Below are 19,675 nucleotides of genomic sequence, written 5' to 3'. Positions count from 1 at the left end.
TTAGGAAAGAACAAGGACTTGGCCAGTGATATTTAGGAAAGAACAAGGACTTGGCCATCACTGGATGAAATTAAATATTCCTGTTTCTTTTAACCAGGAAGGGAAAACCCCTATGGATCTTGTTCTTCAGTGGCAGAATGGCACCAAAGAGATATTCAACAGCCTGAAAGACAATTCCAAAAAGAGTGCCCGTCTAGGTAAATTCTGAAGAGAGAAACCAGACCATGCATGCCCTTCTTGCTGCTTTGAAATGGTTTCCACAAACCTGGATGAAAATGTCCTTGAACATCTATTGAAAATATTTATGACACTGGATTATTTGAGGTGCCTTCACTGAAAACTGCAAGAAACTTGCAAAGAAATTATTTTAAAACACAGGTTGAGTGTTAAAATTCCACTAGCTCTAAAATAGCTTTATTTATTTCTATTTATTATTTATTTATTTAAAAGTAATTTTTAATGATGCTCATTATTTAAGTTTTTTTTATAGATGGTCTAAATGCAATTTTTGCCAGCAACACAAATCCTTTTGTCTTAAATGGCAGCATTTTCGACTAGATTAGCAACTTTCCTCAAGCCTTCCAATAGCTCTAAATAGCAAATACTTGCAATAAGCCTTGTCTCACTACTAAAATAACCTGTGAATTGAGTGGTGGTATGTGGAAGAGCAATGGAAGAGGGTACAATGAGGTGCCAAGTGGATTTAATGAAGTAGTTCAGTAATGGTGTTTACTCAGGGTTTGGCAATGGTGGTTGCTAACGAGCTCGAGGACAGAGCTGCAGCCACCATGTACGCCTCTGGACTGAAGGATTCAGATACAATGTTGTGAAGGTGAGAGGAGATTGTATCAGGGAAGTGAATTTTTTTAAAATTTGACTACTACAAAGTATGATGACAGAAGAATGCAAAATCAGATTATGTATATTTGTAAATTTGTACTGCTTTTTCTGTAAATTTTGAACTGATCCATTTCAGATTAAATTAATAGAGTGGTTCTTTTTACTTGCTGGAGTGGTGAGCATGCATGGGGTAATTCTGTCTCTCTTTAAAGGAAGTTCACTGCGTGTCTGCTGTAAAATTCTTAAAAATTTAAAAAAGTCTCAGCTGCCAAGAGCAGCCATCCCTTGAGCAACCTCCCTGCCACTGTTACCCTATCTGACTTACTTAGTTAAATGGAGACACATGTGAAAGCAGAAACACCATACTTTGAATAGCTAGTAAAAGAAAGTTGCAGTTCCCTTACTGAGTTTGATTTAAAAAATATAATTTCTTAGTCACTATGTGAAACACGAGACAGTTCCAGTTATCCAAGCCAAGAGAGATGTCAAGTACTGTTAGGAAAGGCAGACACTTCTTCCTTGCTTTAGCAGAAGCAAGACAACCTTCAGTGCTGTCAGCCAAGGCCTGATGTCCCATTTCATAGAATCATAGAACAATCTGGGCTGGAAAGGACCTTTAAAGCTCATCTATTCCAACCCCTCTGCAATGAGCAGAGAATTTTCAACAAGATCAGGTTGCTCAGAACCCTGTCCCCCCTGGCCTTGAATGTTTCCAGGGATAGGATATCTACCACCTCTCTGGACAACCTGTGCTAGTGCTTCACCACCCTCATTGTAAAAGACTTCTTTCTTCTATCCAAACTAAATCCACCTTTTTTTAGATTAAACCCATCACAACAAGCTGTGATGAAAATTGTGGAGAAATCTTTCTTGTAAGTCCCCTTTAAATACTGAAAGGCCCCAATAAGGTGGCGCTGGAGCCCTCCATTGTCCAGGCTGAACAACCCCAGCTCTCTCAGCAATTCCACACAGAAATGCTCCATCCCTCTTCCCAGCTTTGTGACCCTCTCTGGACACACTCCAACAGCTCCATGTTCTTCCTGTGCTGCCCAGACACAGCACTCCAGGTGGGAGAGAGCAGAGTAGAGGGGTATTTAGGTGCTGCATTCAATTAAATTCCTAATTACCATAGCCCAAATTTGTGCACACATCCTTCTCTAGAAATTACAGCACACCTTCAATTGCTGCCCTTTGCTGCAAGCCACAGCTTCCCTGCTTGTTTCTGCCCAATTACCTGGACACTGGGAGCAAGCCTTGCAGGAACAGAAATGATCAGTGCTGGCTCACTCAGTCTGTTTATCACCTGAGCAGCAGCATTCAGGCACCCAGGTGGCCACAGCAATGTGCTTCAGGAAACTGGGGAAGAAGAAACTTTTCAATCAGTTCCTGAAGCACTGTGCCTAATAAAGGACAAAGATGAAGAGTTTAATTTTTTAAAGTCAAACAAGCAGCAAAAAGGATCTCAAGCATTCAAAGCCTCCTTCCATATGTCAGTTACCAAAGAACTTCTGTCATGTTCAAGGTAGGTTATTCTCTACCCAAGGCAGGGTTAACGTCATACAGAAAACTGCACCAAACACAGTTTGCTTCTTCTCTGGTTACAGCATCATTTTAGAGGTAATACCATAAATACTTTATGCATATATTTACACACACACACACACATATATATATATAAAACTCCCTAATACCTGTAATAAAATGGACTCAAGTCACAAATTCAACAACTAATAACATACAGGAAAATATATTTTGTAATTGCTGAATGAAGCAAAACCTGTTGTGACTTACACCAGCATTATATAGAACTGTTAAATCTATGAGAACTTAATCTATACTGTTCAGTCCAGTCATCAAGAGCTCAAAAATGACCCACTGCAGGATTTCTGCAGTATATTTTACATGTTACCACTTCCACTTTTCAACTTGCTGTTGGGCACTAGCAGAGAACTGGAATACTCACAGTAAAAATGGCTCAACAGTATCTTAGTACAGTAGCTTATGTGAGTTTCATATTCATTTAATGAAAAGAAAAACTTCAGTCAACATTAGGAAGAGCTCCAAAAATGCTCTGCTGATTACATCTGTTTGATTGTTTTTTTGGCAGCCAGATTGGGTTTACTGAGGCATTAAAATGAAGGAAAACAGAAAAGCAAGAGGCAGCAAAATGAACACATGCATAGGTAATTCCAGAGCAGGAAGTAAAGAAGGAAATGTTGCAGTAAAGATGATGTGAGGTGGAGGCTGCTCAGGCCTAGGTGAGACAGGTCCTACACTGCAACATCCCCTGCTGAGCACACCTCAGTGTAACCTCAGGCTCTTCCTTCCCATCTCTGGCAAACATCTAATGGATCTAACATGTGTTTGGATTTAAGAGCTGAGGACACAGATGGCCTTTGGGATAGGTATCTGACAAGTCAGGTCAGTAACTCCTGCTGTAACCCAAATCCAAGATACCTCTGAGTAACTGACAAATCCTGGGATCTTCATTGATCATAAAACTGAATAGGAAGCAATTTATTTTTTTTTACTGTATTATTATTCTTCTTCGTAGGCCACTTGAAGGTAAACTTCATCTACTGGCTTGCAGTTGTACAGAGATGCATTTAAAACTTGAGAAATCAGAAGAGCTAGACTATGAAGGCATGTGTTCTTAGACATGGTTTTAATAAAAAAGGAATGCAAGAGAACAAGTGAAAATTTCCATGTTGAGTTTGCATTAACTCCAGGAGACCTAAGGCAGGGTGAAAAGTCAGTCTCCTGACCTTGGCCAGAAGCCCAGCGTGACCTTTCAGATGTGGTGAATATGGTTCAGCAGTCTCAGTCACAGTTTTCCTCACTTGAATGCTGGAAGAACAGTTCTTCTGCAGGCTAAGCAAGGTAGTAAGGGAAAAATTAGATCAGCTGGAGGTTGGAAGAAGACTCAACACTGGGTAAAGAAGAGAACGGAGGCTTCTGTTGACAACTGGTTCAGTCCTCAAGCTTGAGTCTTAGCTTTTTTGCATGCTGGCACTGCTGTTTCTTCCTCCTCAACCTTGCGAGGCTTCTTCACTGTGTAGACCACGCCACAGGCACTCTTTCGAGTTTCTGGAATACACAAGCAGAAGCTGCAGTACCAGTACCTCAAATAAGTAAAATGCATTTAAGACATATTCAGTTCAGGTGTCTGTGCCCCAAACCACTGCTGAACATGTTGAGCAGCCAGCTAGCCAGCACACACAGCAGGGAAGCAACCTGCAAGGGCAGGAGCTCAGGATTCACTGCATTATAGAGTGGAGAAACTACATGGGGAAATACAATGGTGGGTGTAGAATTATAACAAACCAAGGAACACCAAGGTCTGCAGGGGCTGAGGAGCTGCAGAGACATAAAACCATAGGAAACCAGGCTTAGTCAGTTCAACAATCACAAAAGGACACATTCTTGAAGCACTGTCAAAACCATTTCTGAGCCAAACATACTGTTCTTAAAAAAATACTAAAAAATGCATTCACATATCCCAGGATGCTTAGACTATGTGGACACAACTGTCCTGGCAGAGGATCCCCTACATACCAAGGAAGTGACTTTATGGTATACAAGAATTTTATCTACCGAACTCTCAACATTATTCTGAAATTCTGGTGTGTGATGTTACCAAATCCTCACATTTGTCAAATAACCTATTAAACCAAATCCAATTTAGTAATTACTGGTGGAAAGTTACTGCAAAATTTAGTTAGAAGAGATTCCCATACTCTATTAGCAGAGAGGCTCTGCAAGAACCTTGATGAAATATATTTACTTATTCTGGGCTAGTATCCTCTCTGGGACAAGGGAGATGACACTTGCTATTTAATTCCACAGATAAGACAAATGACAGGCTTGAGAAATCTCATATAAATTCGACAAACTCTATATTACTATGTAGATGAGTAGGAGGCTGGAGGAGAACCTGTTGATTTTTCCATGAGTTTGAAATGATCCACACTGAAGAGTGAGTCAGAATTAATCCACATATTACAGCATCAGAAAGGGACATGACTAAGGTTGCTTCTGCACCCATGCTGCAAAAAGGCAAATGCAAAACACATGCATACCCATTTTTTGGAATTCAATCACTTAGTTTCTGTCAGTGTCATCAAGATCAGCATTCCAACCTTTCTGAAATGGGATAGTTTCACTAGGAAGCACAGCAGGCAGCTCTCTATTTTGGTTCAACCATTTATGACTCATTAACCTGGTTGAGTGAGTCCTCCAGCACAGAAAGCACCATCAGTTCAGCCACTGATTTGCCAATATGGCAACAAGGGAAAATAAAACAGCCTTTCCACACAAGCTCCTCTTCATTCATTGGACAAAGAAGCTAAAACCCTGATCTGACTTGCTCTGTAAGGGGTCAGACCTTTTGGAGAATATGCATCAACAAGAACTTAGTTTAACAAATGTACATGTTACTTAGAGGAGCTTACAAATGCTCACCTCCATGCAGCATGGTGGCCCTGCAGTTGGTGGACACAGCTGCCTTTGCTTCGCCTTCTGGGAGGCCAAACAGCAAACCTCTGTCACTGCTGCTCAGGATCAAAACACACAGAAAGCAACAAACAAAACAGGGAAGGCTCTCTGCAGGATAGATTTGCTTACTCTACAAATAACTGGGAATTAGTGAAGCTGTAACTCAAAGTGACATTTTGCATAAGGTTATCCAGAAGCAGAGAAATGCAGCACCCAACTCTCCTGGCTGCAGTTCCCCAGCAGCCCTCCTGGAAAGCTCCTGGCAACGTTGCTTCTTTCCAGACAAGAAGCTGTACTTTTGAAAATAGAAGTCTGTCAATGTGGGAACATTTAAGATATGCGTAATCAAGCGAAAAAATTACCCCATGGGAAATTTCAGTTTTGGGGACAGGGCACTATCTGATACAAAAGCATTTTGCTGAAGTTTCCAGTCACTTTTAGCAGGGATGACACCACATTAGTTATGTTAATTTGGGTTGAGCCTGACCACTCATTTTAAGAGGGAAGAAAATGTTGCACATAAAATCCTTCCAGGCCACACAGCCTCCCACATATTTCTCATGACACAGAGCATGCTCTTTTCCTTCCAGGGACAGGCCAGATATGTGCTTCTTGGGTGGAGAGAGTAATAAAAATGCATCTGAACTCCTAAAAGAGGGGAAGAAAAGACACTCTCCTTTGTTTCTAGGACACAACCACTTGTTTAACATTACATGTGTAACTAAAGGCCAGGAAAATTCAGAACCAAAATAATTACTGCTCAGATAGGAACTTTTAATTTTACATAAATACGATTTTATAGCTTCTTCTACCAAAAATGTGGCACTTTGGAGATACTAAGTAATAATTTCTTGGTTCATAATGTCCATAGATTTTTATGTTTATTAACTTCTCCATTTACACCCACACAACATTAATGTACATCACAACAAAACATTCCTGTAGCTGAACACAAACACAGTTAGAGTGACTTCTCATGCCACCCCATGACCAATATCTGTTGATCTTCCACACACACTCAGAGTCCTATTCATTGAATAGGTCACCAACAAGTACCACTGTATAAAGTTCAAGGACTTCAAAGCATGAAAAAAATTTCAAAACCACTTTAAACTTTACAATCTTACTAGTAACTGCTGCCTTTGACTTTGGGAAAGGATACAGATTAGCCACATCATAAGGACCTCGGAGCTCTAGAGGCTAAAACAAAACAAAGAAGTTTGGATATGTGAATGCCTTTGCTGTCAGGCTGACAATGTGAGCAGGCAGGACAAGGCTATCAGATAGGCTAAATTAAATAAGATTAAATGCTACATAATAGCAAGCTACTGAAGATAGTAAGAAATCAAGCCAATACCACTATTCTGGCAAACAAGAGTCTCCATCTGGGAGAAAGCTGTCATGGAAAATACCACAGCAGCAGCAAAAAAACCACCCCAAAAACAACAACAACAAAAAACACCAAAACAACCGACCAAAAAAAAAAAAATAATCCCAAAACCCACAATATAATTATTTGGTAATGGCAACCATATTTAAATTTACAAGTTTTATATGCTTAATGTGTAATTCAAGCTGTATTTTCTGCCACAAATAAATCTTCAGATTGTTCTGACTTAAAAGCAAAAAAATCTGGGACTTACCCTTTCAGCTGCACTAGATATAACTATGTTCTGGAAAACAAAGGAGAACGAACATTCATCTGTCAGACAGCACCAAGAAATGAAAAAAATCAGCAAGACACAAAAACTTTATGAGCATTAGCTAAGTTCAGCTAAGAGCCCAATTAAACATCAGGGTATATGATGCCCTCGGATGAAGTGAACTCTATCAGGGTGGGAATCTTAATTTGGGACACGATAAACTTAGTCATTGCCCTGTCACCTACACAGACAGGGGCATAGGCACAAGCCCTCCCTTGCAATTACAAACCTCTCACAGCCAGACAGAAGATGAATAAGTACATCAGATTTTAGAGGGATAGGCTAAGCAGTGTAAGTGTCCAGAGTGATGGCCTTAAGCAATCACCTATCAGCCTGTATCTCTCATGGTGGACTGCAAAGTGCCCTTAAGGCTAAAGAAGAAATACAGAGCTGCAAGCACTGTGTTAAAAAGTGTCCCCTTTATTTACACCAGCTGAAAAAGGCCCTACACAAACAACAGCTCACCCTGAACTGTAACAGAAATGAATTTAGGAGTCCAGGATCCCCCAGAAACAGCTTACAGATAAGCTTGAGACAGTTTGGTGCTCCCAAATTTTCAGCCTATACTGTTGCACTACAGCTCAATGCTAAGCATTCATGCTAGCCTTGACCATACTCACACTGGTTCAGGAAATGTATCTACACTAAGGCAGTGTCTGCCACCTTGTGCCACATATTCATTTTCCTCAACATTGGCACCCCTATGAAAATCACCAGGCAGAGAAATCCTTCCTCCTCCTCTCCCAAAAGGTTTCTGCAGAACAGGTATGTGACTACACAGGCTCGCAGATCCCACAGCTCAGCTGCCAGAGCTCTTCTGCAATGCTAAGCTCCAAGGGTGCTCACCCAGGGGGATCCTGTTTAGCTCAGGTGATAACTGCAGCAGCAAAATCTCCTTGCACCTTTTATTATACTGAATAAAAGACTTTGGGAATTCCTGCTTGAGTGGGCAAGAATTATAATTGTGCTGAGGCAGAGACAGATTTTCCCTCTCTGACATCAGCACTGCCAAGACATCATGCAATCTCTGGTTTCAAAGTGGGGCTTTAGATCCCTTCCCCACACTTTGCTTTGCTTCCCCTGCCACTTCCCCAGCATAAAGACCTGGGCAGGCACTGGAAGAAAATGCCCTGTGTGCAGCTGGAACTCAACAGCAGAAAGACCTACGTAAAAATGACTGCATGTTCACACTGTGCCCAAGGTTTCCTTGTGTGCTGAGGAGGAGAGGATGGGACAGATGACTCTGCATCACTGTAAGGAAAGCCAGAAACAGAAGCAATACATACATCAAAGTGACTTAACAACATACATCCTGATGGAGCCTAGGACGTTTGTTTTTTTTTCTGAAGCATTCACCTTTAAAATGACAACACTATGGATCCCAAAGGTGCTTTTGAGCCTGAGTGGTGCTGACTGCAAGAGTTTGCTGGGAAAATTTGTCTCCTGCTCCAAACTGTATCAACTAATGTCTGTCACCCAGGCTCAGAGAAGCTCCCAGAGCAGCAGTATGAGACATCTCAAACCAGCATTGCTGTGCAGTGGAGAGATGCTCTGCCTAGTTCAAAGGCAACTGGCTTTCATTATGGGATGGGAAAGATGGAGGAAGGAGACAAGAGCAGACAAGAAAAGCACTGCTGGCAGGTGAAGGAGAGGCAGGCAAAGGCAAATCCAACGCTATAACTAAATGGAAAACTAAAAGGCAAAACACTATCTCCCCAGGCAGAGCAGACAGCAGCTGTTCAGTACACTGCTCCAGGCAGCCTCCAACTCAGTTACCAAAACATGGGAGGTGAGGGACTGTGGCTATGCACACCTTCTGTCTGGCATGGCAGAGAAGTTTCTCCTTCATTCCCTGCATATTTTAATGTTTTCAAGACACCACCCAATGCCAGCTCTGAGAACACAAGTAAAGTTCTGAAGGTTTTTCTGTCCTGCTATAATAGAGGAGGAATAAAAGGATCCAAAAGCTACTACAGGTTCAGCAACTATGTGTTACAGAACATGAGAGCTGTGTGCCAGGTGCCAGTGGAAGAAGCCTATGAACCAGACATCCCATGTCTCACTTAAACAAGGGCCTTTACCTCACTGACAGAGGCAAACTCTCAGTAAGGGCTAATAACCATCTCTGCTGGTCCTCAACTGAGTCTGGAGGCAAAGAATGAAGACAAGCTAGCAGTCCTCTTCCAGTGCCCAACAACTACTTGTCCTGTGCAGCTCCAGCTGATTTACCTTCCAGGCACAGACAAAACACTAGACTGACAGATGCAGAAAGAAAAGGCACTGTGCACAGACTGAGCACCTGAACATCTCACTTGCCCTGTCCATGACATCAACTCAACTGGTGCTCTCCAGTTCATCAACAACCATGTGAGAAGCACATCCTGAACTGCACAGAGGAAAGAAAAGCAACATTAAAAAGGGAATTCCAAAGGAAAGGGGTCTGGTGTGCATAGAAGTCACGTCCAAGTCAGTACTTCATGTCATTAACTGCCAAAGCTGGGCCTCTCAGGAGAGGCTGTGAAAATACTTCTTCTGTAGCACCAAGGAAATTAATCTGCTTGACCCATCCTGCTGTTCTATAAAAGCTGCCATGCTTGAGGAGAACTGAGGTAATGATGGATCTACTTTTAATTTACCTTCCAAGCTCTACATCCCACTTCAGATTTTCCAAATCCAGCCACCATTCAGATGCCAAATCCAGATTCTCTGGACTAGCTATATGTGGCAGAGGCCATTTACAATACAGAGGGGGGAGCTACAATTTCTGTTAACTTTGGTATGTATTGATATGAGCCCCTATTAAAAAGTCTGGCCTGAGAGAACACAGTATAACAGACAGCTTAACCTGGTAGCCTGAGAGGGGGTAAGTTATGAAAGCAATGGGTTACAGGCATCTCTAAGTTACTTTTCCTTGGGTTTCAGTAACATGGAAGAATGCAGTTCATCTGACTGCAGCAAAGCCTTGGCTGAGAGCCAGCTAGCTGTTGGGTCTATTTTGGACACAGAATTTACTAACCTTCTAACAAAACAAGGTTTCTACTTTTCTTCTTCTTGTTTTCTAGTCCCCACGTTCAAAGTAGACAGTCAAAAGAGTTTTTGGCCAATGAGAAATATGAAATGGAGGATTTTAAAGACATACATGAATTTCAGTTTGGTGCAAACCTCAGATGTCTGGCCCTTTAATCTCCTTCCATCCCCTCCTACCTTTGTTTTGGGAACTGCATACCATAACAACACATGGGTTGTTTTGGGAAAAGAATCTAACAGCTTGACAGCTTAAGAAGAAAGCATGCAGTGGTGCACGACTGGAAGTATCTGGAGCTAGAATGACTGTGTCCTGGTATTAGTAGGCCAAGATTTAGTCACTGCTTCAGATGTCCCAACATCAAACTCATTTAAAATGGCTCAGACTGTACAACTCCAGAAAGAACTTGAACTGATTTAATTACCTTTTTTTCACTTTGAGAGCTTACCTTTCCTTTGCAGATCTGCATCAGGCTGATGGCATTTGAAATTGTGTATCTTCTCATTGTAGAGTCTTTGATGGCAGGCGTGTAAAGAAGTTCAAAGTAAATGCCTCGATCTATTGCCTTCACATGAAAGAGAGTGATCAAAAATCAAAAGGAGAGAAGCCTAACAATCTAACAACTGCTGTCTATTATTGCTGCAGCTTATTCTCAGTTTAACTGTGTCACATATGAAAAAATTAAGGCAGAATTGTTCCAGTAAGAGCACAGCATAGCATGAAAGGAGAGTGGGGGAAGGCCTCACTGTACAGCAGATACATGCGCATAAATCTTGGACGACAGATAAATGAGGTTTAACAAATAGGAACCACTTATTTGTTGTGATTGGCTATCACTGATACATACACAAGATCACAGAGTCGAGGACACAGAGAACCACTGCTGGTTATCTGCTGTCCTGAAACTTTGAGGACTCTACTCCTCTAGACCCACACCCTGCTGTAAGAAAGATCACCACTTCCCCCAGTACCCATGTATTGCAGATGAAGAATTCCTCCATGCACAAAAGCAGCTAAGAGGACCCTCCTTCTCCTGTCTCACAGCACACTCTGGGGTTTGTGACAACGTTAAATAACAATGAGTCACAGTAGAGGTTTCAAATAGTAATACTGAGTATATTTTCAGCTGCTTTGACATCCTTTGCTATCTGTCGAAGTGCCTCACCAAAAGCCTAGTATTCCTGTTTCTGCAAACACAGAAAGGTTAAGCAACTTGCACATGTGCTAGTGATAAAGACACAATGTAAAGCCAGGAGCTCTTTGTTCCGTGGCAATCCTACATTTGCCTGAAATGATACTCTACATTTACACAAATATTATTAAAATATGCCGTAATGGTAATACTGTAAGAGAATCCAGTAACTGAATACAGCTGGAATTAATCCAGCTCCCACCCATGCATGACCTCTGCATGCAAGCACAACAGAAGCTATATATATGCATCAAATGTTTTACACAGAACTGGTCTGATAGTTGCAAACAAGAGAAGCCTGCATTTATCAAAACCCAACAGGTAATGGCAATACACCCATTTCCAGTCAAGGTGATTTTTAACCTCATCCCTACCACTTCAGCTGCCTGCCAGCCTGTCTGGCATCTTAACAACCAAAGCTGACTGCCCCAGGATGGACAGACCAGTCCGACAGACAGACTGCCTTGAAGCTGGGAGTGTGAAGATGAGAAGTAGCTTGGAAGGAAAATGTCTCCCAACACAGAGCTCTAAGAGCCACACAGCTCGTTACCTGGGCCAGCTGCTGGAGTTTTAGACAGCTAGGGTACTTTCTTACAGTGTTTCATACAAAATTGTTATTCCACGTGGAATGTTGAAATCCTCGGTTTATCATAAACACCAATATATTATTTTTATACTGTCTCAGAATTAATTCTAGATAACTTTGAATTTTTAGTCTAGGTCAAACATTCTAAAGGAAGTAGGATTACTAGCCAATTCTAAATTCAAATTTTTGAGTACTAAGTTCTACATCAGCTAAGAATGCCCACATGGAACAAACCTTTACATATATTCAGAGGAGAAAACCAGTTCCCCATAGAAAGTGTTCAGATTAAGTTTTCTGGCAAACTACCAACAGCAGGCAGAACTATATTTGATCCACACTGATAGCCATTTTGGGTCCCACAGTACATATTGAGCAATGCTACATTTGCTTTATTTACCAAGACATTCTTCTGTCCAAGTATGGATTCAATACAGTTGTCTTTCAAGTAACCAGCACAACATCCTTCTCCCAAATGAACACTGCCATTCATATTTCCTGTCTTTTAAATCAAAGGGCTATTTATCCATTTTGACAGAGCTGTACCATTCCTGGTTTGGGAAGCAGCTCAGTCAGCAGTCACACCATATCTCCCTGCTTAGCAGCAAAGTGGCCTTAAGGATCTGTTTCCACTCCTTGGGAACACCACTTCTGCCTTCTTAAGTGGGGGACAGAGGAGAAAAAGAAACAACATACATCACTGTGTATTAAATGCTGCAGTGGAGGCCCTGAAGTGAAGGACATTTGAAACAACACTATACACTATGCAAGAAAATAAAAGAACCACTTGGATAGGAATGGTGGGAGGAAAGCAGTAGGAAATTTGACTCAAATTCTGTATTTAACGTCAGTCTAACAGCAAGAAAACAATTTAGATGTAAATTTACCATATTCACAGGGGGCCTTCGGAAGTAGAATGGCAGCTTTTCTGTTACATTTATGCAGACCAGATCCACATCTAGTGTCGTGCAAGCAATCTACAGCAAAGAAATAGGAACACATTATTAGATATGCCAAAAAATGCATAACCAACTTAAGGTCCACTAATATTCTCCTTCATTTCTTAATGCAAAAAATGTCTTTCCAAAGTGAGCTCAGTTTTAAAATTAAGAGGTACTATGCCTTGCAAGTATGCCAATAGAACAGCAGCATTTGAGACTTAAAACCCAACTCTTCCCTTTCTTACAGAACTAATTTTCCAATAAAATAATGGTCAGTCCCAATACTTCTTTGTTTTCATCTGACAGAGGACAGGCAGAAGCAATGCTGGCTTTTGACAAAAGAACTCAGATTATAAAGGCCAACCCCATTTTACGAAGGGAAGAGCCCAGGAACTGCCTAATGTCCCATCATGCTCTGCTTCCAGCACAGCACTTGTTTGTTTTCAGGATTAATTACTTTTACCAGAAGCAATAGAGAACAGAATGAAAAAAAACGCAGAATGTGACTGTGACTGGTGGTGCTACATGCCCAATCCTCAGAGCCTCCCTTTTCCTGGCTGGTGGAGAATGTGCAGCTCCTCCTGACAGCTACACCTCTGGCAGAGTCTGGAGACAGCACTGAAGGCTACAGTTTAAGAGCTAAGCTTTGAATTCACACCACAATTTACAGGTTGTGTTAAGAGATGGAGGGGATGAACAAGGGGCAGAGGCTCTTCACACTGAGATACAGAGAAAAGTAAGGGCACCTAAAAGCGAGTCCTTGATGTACATTAATCTCATGCACCCAAGGTAGGAATTATATATGCCTGCTCCGCAAGGATGATTACACAGGGCCAGACTAATGTCTGTAAGTAGTGCTGTAACAAGGAAGGTAAGACAGGCTGAAGAAGTTGGAAAGAAATTTTCTGTGTGTAGGGGAACTCTCTGCACTCAGAAACCTGCCAGAAGCTGCTGTAAATACACCTGGGCCAGGTGCCAACCATTCATCCCTCCTCCCACCAGCACAAAAGCAGTGGGGGCTGTGAGAAGCCCCAGGGGTAAGGGCTGCTCTAACACAAGGCACACTACTGCTTGGCAAACTGGTCTTCTACCAGTTTGTTCACATGGAATTTGGATGGAGATGAGAGCAGAGGCCCAGCTTTAGGAATGCTTCTTAGCTGTTGATAGCAACTCTATCCTAGACAAGACCACCATGGTACACGTGCAGGCAAACCACAAAGATTTTGAAGCTGAAATATCTCTGCCAGGACATTCAGACTAAACTTTTCCTTCATACCCTACCTTTATCCTCCATTAGGCAGGACATGGGCTGCCTGTGGAATTCATGGCATAGAATTAGACTTACATGAGGAAGATCAGCCCTACTACAGTCAATTTCCCTCATTTTCCTACATGAGGTACAAACTACTACACAGAGGTGATTTATGGGAACATGCACAGAACAAATAGCTCCAAATCATGCCCTAGAAAATATGTCAGTGAGATCATAATAAATTCAGGAAGATATAATGCTAAAAATTAAGGAAAGCAAGAACAGACATCATGAAATTTGCCCTATGTGATGAGAAATCAAGCCTTCCTAATCAGCTCCAGAAACACTGCAACACTCTACCATTTTTCAAATAAAGCACAGTGGGAGAAGGGGTGACTCAAAAGCTGGGATATCTACAGGATTCCAGTGACATGAGTATTTCATAAAATACCACCAAGGAAAAACAAACAATATTTCCCCATGAGGAACTCCTGCACTGTATGGAAAACTGGAGAGCAGATTTCTCCAAGAACTCTACTGCTCAGCCTAGCTTTGGCTCCCAGACAAGTCAGACAAGTTAAGGTTACCCTTCCTGCTGAAAAAATCTGAAATGAAACAACATCATCCAGAAAATGACAAGCAGCAAGTGGCACAGCCCAGCAGCTGTCTGGCAGCACTGTGGGCAAGAGCCCCATCTGCTGGGAAACTCCAGCCAGTCATTAATAAATACATCTGCCACTGTCTGGATGCTCTGAAGCAAGCTTTGGCAAACGTTTTAGGAACAAACATTGAAATCTGACTTTGCATTACATCTTCAGACTTACATATGTAAGTTTTTTAGATACTGGTGATGTGCTAAGTGCTTACAAACAGCAGATAGAGCTAACTAATATTATTAAAGCAGCCAAAAATCTCAGAAAGCAAAATTTTTGAAAAGTGGCAAGTACAGACCCCATTACCTGCATGGAGTGGGCATTCCTGTTGCAGGCCAAAACAATCTTTTTGGGAGACTTAAACAAGGAGCCTGTTCTACAATTGGCAAACATGACTTCCTCATCTCCTTAAGGATATAAATTATTTGAAGAATTTGAGTGTTGAGCACATCTTTCAGTACATATCACTGCCACACTCACTCACAAAAGAGCTTCTCTGGTTTCTGACAAATGGGCACAGACTAGTTTTGGGCCATGCTAAAATTGGTGTAATTTTTTTCACAAAAACATGAAAAATCTTGTTCTATGGAGAAAATACAAGTGCCAAATTGCTGGTGAGAAAGACGATGCTCTAGAGGTAATGTTGAATTACCAAAAGCCAATAGGAAGTTAATTTGTCATGCAAGACCCACTCTTAAAAGCTTTATTCTTAATATTGAAATATCTATGAGTTGTAAGAGCCAAACTGTATGTGCTGAAACCCCCTGTGTAATGTCCCTTTCACCAAACTCCCTGTGTGATACCTCTGTGAAACTGAACCAGCTCTCCACAAAGTGAGACACTCTAAAATCTTTAAACAAAAGACAACCATACAAACCTGCCCTAAACATAAAAATGGAAGGATGAAGTCTTTCGCCTCATGCAGTTTGCAAGAAACATGCTTGGGTTCCATCCCCAGCACAAAGTGCTGCCAGCATGGAAGCAATGAAGATAATCTCACCGACAATCCTGCTTTCTTTCCTCACACCCTGTCCATCACCTGCCAATGTCAGCTTAACCAGGCTATGTCTGCACCAGCCTGCCAGAGCACAGCCACTCACTCTGCCCTGGCACAACTCTGCGTGGCTGGGAGCTGAATCACACTGGGAAAGTGGATCTGCCTGAAAAATAACTTGGCAAAAACTGCAGTTGCTGCTCAGCCAAAAGCAGGCTCCTCAAAGCAAACTGCCATGCAGCTAAGCAAGCAAGCAGCCTCAGCAGCAAAGACAGGGACCTGCAGAAATGAGTGGCTGTTTATGCCAGTTTAAACGCTGCCACAGCTGGATGCCCAACTGCAGCAGGTGTCATGATATGGCTGAAAATAAACAATAATAACACTTAAGTGAGAGAATACCATTTTCTCAAAAAACCCTCACAGCACACCCCTGCTGATTACCTAGTTTCAGGTGCTTGTTTTAACACATGATAAACTGAGATGTGAGATTTAATACTATTGCCAGAGATCAAAAGAAAGGTGGAGAGTGGCCCTCAAAAAATATTTTAAACCATTTGCCTCTGTCACAACCCCAAGAGTCCTAAAATCTTGCAAGGGAAATAAAATTCAGAAATTGGTTTCATTTAGCTGTAACTCTTACAATTAATGCTTGAATTCTGCTGAAAAATTCTTTGAAGTTCATGTTCTTCCACAGCTTCTTACTTATCCTCCCTAGCATTTTAGAGACCAGGAATAATTAGTTCTAACAGAAGATCATAAGCGCATTTTAGGGAAGTTGTCAAGAGTTTGAGAAGTTAAAGCTGAAAACAGAAGTTTTCTACATGAAAAGTGCACATATATTGGGGGGGAAAAAAGGATGTTTTTCTCCTCACTAGAGTACAAGGCACACAAAGGGAACCACAGTGCAGATGCGTAGAAGTCCATTCATCAGGTGGATGAGGTAGATGTTTCAGACTTTAACCTGCCACCTCAGGGTCTTGCAGGCTCCTTCAAATCCTCTCAAACCCCTCAGCCTATCAACTGACCAGGCAGCCTGTAATGTTTGATTAACTCCATGAGGTCTTTATAAAATGGGAAATAAAATCAAAACAAAGCATGTAATTAAATTAGTATTAGGCCCTAAAGGTTACTGAATAAACATTACTGATGAGATGATTGTACTTACATGGAACAGTTTCTCAGTTTTTGGAAATACTGCTATGATGTCATATAACCTTATATTTGCAGATGTCGATCTCTATAAAAGGAGCAAACAATTACTACCTTGAATTATGGCAGATGTCAAAGCTATGCACAATGGTTACAACCAAAACAATGAGAAGAAACATCCTTTGTCCCTGTCAAGTACTAAAACAAAGCCAGTAACACAGCAGGTTTCTACAGTGAAGTCATTCATTCTCAGTTTGAGGCTTGTCCCACCCATTTACTAAGACACTTATACTTTTTGCTTTGATCTTGTAGCATAAAAACATAACCAGACACGAGGCTTGCTCCATACTGAAAAATGATCAACAGAAGCCATATCCAATCTTGTAAGTCTGCATCTCCTCATGATCACATTATTTGTTAAAGATGCAATCTCAGAAATCCCTGCTGAGTACCCTATAAATTCCAGGATGTTATGTCCATAGAATTTCCAAAGTTTCATTCATTTATTGAGAAAAGGAAATAGAAGTTGCAAAATTGATTGCTGAGTATACTTACCAAGAGATTACAGTGGGAAGGATCAGAAACAACAAGTGTTAACCGGGTCAAGACTTTAATTTTTTTAGATGTCCCCTACAGAAAAAGGAATAATGTAAAAAAATTTTAAAAACCCAAAGCAAAGATTTGTGGTAATTTCCACCCTAGTCTGCTATAAAAAGAAAATGGTGTCATTCTTATAGTCTTGCTATACTAATTTTCTAAGTCTGTAGTTACACTTCCCTAATTTACATTATCTCTTTGATATTATACTTGTCCTTGCAAAGAATGACTTACTGTGTTTCTCTCGGGGAGGATGAATAGAAAGGGAAAAAAAATTAAGAAAAAGAATCATGCAGAAAAATTGAGTATGTTTTATTACTGCTATGATTCCTCAGGCAGGCCACAACTGCAAGGAAAAGCAGTTCTTGAATTAATCAATGTCAGTGACCCAAAACAGTCTTGTATTTCTTTATATCCAAATTTTGTTCCATCAAAACCACAAAGTTATTTTGACAACTTCAGTTTCAAGAATTGTACTGTAATTATTCTACTACAAGCAGATTCAGAATTCACACAAAGCAATTTTTAAAATAATTTCTAAAATAATGAATGGAGCCTACCCTGATGAGAGTGTACAATTTTTCCAATGCTTTGTGTTTTAACCATGAAATAATACACAAATTTCTCTTTTTTGATTAACACTTCATACACAAAATCACATATCCAAACAGACAAAGGTTAAAAAAGGTAACTCATAATAACAATATATATATATATAGAATGTAACTAGACATACTTGTACAATAGGTAAAGATGGAAACAACTCTGAAGGGGATACTGGCTTGATGATTTCCTTGAAAGAGAACAGAACAAAGTTATTTAAAATGTCACGAGGTAGGTTTACATGTAAACAAAAGTGTGTTCCAATCTTGAAAAGAAATTTACCATGCTAAGAAAACTATTTTTGTGGGACAGTACAGGAACCATATTAAAAATTAATCCCAGGGCAGTTCTACTGAAACATAAAATGGGAGTTTTGTTGCAAATAGAGAGATTTGTATTTGTGTCTAGATGTGCATTCTGCACCTAAAGCTATCCAGAAACATGCAATAAAGCAGCAGGTTTACTAAAGAAAACACAGCAAGAACAAATAATCCCTCCAAAAATTACCTGTTTCTTTTCTTTAAAATCGATGACATGATTAAGTGCAACTGCAGAATATCCCACTGAAAAACACACATTTAAGAATATTTTGTCCAGTAAACAAAAAGGAAACAAATCCAATGAGAAAGCTGTAAAATACTCATTAAATGTATTACAGTTAATAATCACATGCATGTCTAGACTGCACAGTATTTTTTAAAAAGACTAGTTCACCCAAAAAGTGCTTTAAAATAGACAAAAAAACCCAAAAATCTGTTCGGCTTTTAACACAGCCCACACCTGACAACTCTTACTCAATGGCAGAGCTGTATGAACACCAATACTTGGGCTTAGTGTCCCCAAGGGTCTGGCCCTTTTATGACTTTCTTTATGGAAAACTGCTAAGTATATTCAGGACAGTTATTAAACTGCAGACAACGCGCAGCTGGTAGAGACACAGCTGTAGGAAAAGACAAAGCGAGCAATTCAAAACGATGCCGACTAAACGAAGAAGTATCTTTCAAAGGGCTCTGAGGAAGATGATACACTTGCCAGGGGTATTTAAACCACCCGCCCCGAACACTGGACAGGCAGCACGTGGCTGTACAACAGCCCTGCAGGAAAAGATCCGGGCCGTACGAAACTGCAGGCGGAAAAACTCGTCCAAGTTGGGAGAAAACAAACTATTACGCTGCGATGAGCAAGCAGAGACAGAGCTGCAAGGCGCATCAGGAGCTTCCCCTGCGACCCAGTGCTGGGCAGCTCAGCCCTGGGCACCTGGCTCGCAGAAAGCTGCGGGCTGAGGGGGAAACGCGCCGGGCCGGGTGGCGAGGGTCGGCCTGCCCGGAGGGAAAGGAAGGCTCATGCCGGCGAGTCCCGCTGGGTCTACCCCAGCCCGCAGGCTCCGGCTGCGCCTCCCGAGCCAGGGGAGCCGCCGCTCGCGTTCCGCTGCTCTCCTGACCGGGGCAGTCCGCCCTCCCCGGCTCAGCCCCATCGAGCTCCGGGCCGGCCCCACCAAGACCTCCCCGCTCGCGGGACTCACGGTGAGCCGCGGCCTCCAGCAGGCTCTGCAGGGACTTCTTGTCCAGCTCTCGCGGCAGGTTCAGGTCGGCGAAGCCGGCCATGCTGAGGCCGTGGCGGGCGGGCCGAGCCCGGGCACGGCAGCGCGC

General features: G+C 41.6%; 2 protein-coding genes across 2 annotated transcripts in view; one reads left to right on the top strand and one right to left on the bottom strand.

The window, feature by feature from the left end:
- ANKRD1 (ankyrin repeat domain 1) overlaps positions 1 to 1,003 on the top strand; it is an 8,257-nt gene extending 7,254 nt beyond the window's left edge. The window contains exon 9 of the mRNA XM_015633189.1: positions 98 to 1,003. Within this exon, the coding sequence (XP_015488675.1) occupies positions 98 to 208 (111 nt within the window). The 3' untranslated portion in view covers positions 209 to 1,003. The remainder of the gene's footprint in view (positions 1 to 97) is intronic.
- Positions 1,004 to 2,253: 1,250 nt separating this feature from the next.
- Positions 2,254 to 19,675, bottom strand: RPP30 (ribonuclease P/MRP subunit p30). Its single transcript, XM_015633190.3, has 11 exons — positions 19,549 to 19,675; positions 18,534 to 18,589; positions 18,160 to 18,216; positions 17,382 to 17,456; positions 16,843 to 16,914; positions 12,725 to 12,814; positions 10,511 to 10,627; positions 6,978 to 7,007; positions 6,497 to 6,534; positions 5,302 to 5,381; positions 2,254 to 3,927 (listed from the first exon to the last, which is right to left on the bottom strand). Exons 1-11 carry the CDS (start codon positions 19,628 to 19,630, stop codon positions 3,818 to 3,820), a joined length of 807 nt encoding a protein of 268 aa, XP_015488676.1. The 5' UTR covers positions 19,631 to 19,675; the 3' UTR covers positions 2,254 to 3,817.

The sequence above is a fragment of the Parus major genome, chromosome 6 (assembly GCF_001522545.3).
Source record: "Parus major isolate Abel chromosome 6, Parus_major1.1, whole genome shotgun sequence".
NCBI lineage: Eukaryota > Metazoa > Chordata > Aves > Passeriformes > Paridae > Parus > Parus major.
Note: the sequence above shows the minus strand (reverse complement) of the source record. Positions and strands in the feature narration are given on the sequence as shown.

What these genes read in the sequence shown, in the direction of transcription:
- RPP30 (XM_015633190.3), bottom strand. Translation starts at nt 19,630, where the DNA reads ATGGCCGGCTTCGCCGACCTGAACCTGCCGCGAGAGCTGGACAAGAAG. An exon ending in TGCAGATCTGCAAAGGAAAG is followed by an intron (nt 7,008 to 10,510) that starts GTAAGCTCTCAA and finishes TTTGTTTTCCAG; the next exon opens with AACATAGTTATATCTAGTGC. An exon ending in TATCTAGTGCAGCTGAAAGG is followed by an intron (nt 6,535 to 6,977) that starts GTAAGTCCCAGA and finishes GTTTTGTTTTAG; the next exon opens with CCTCTAGAGCTCCGAGGTCC.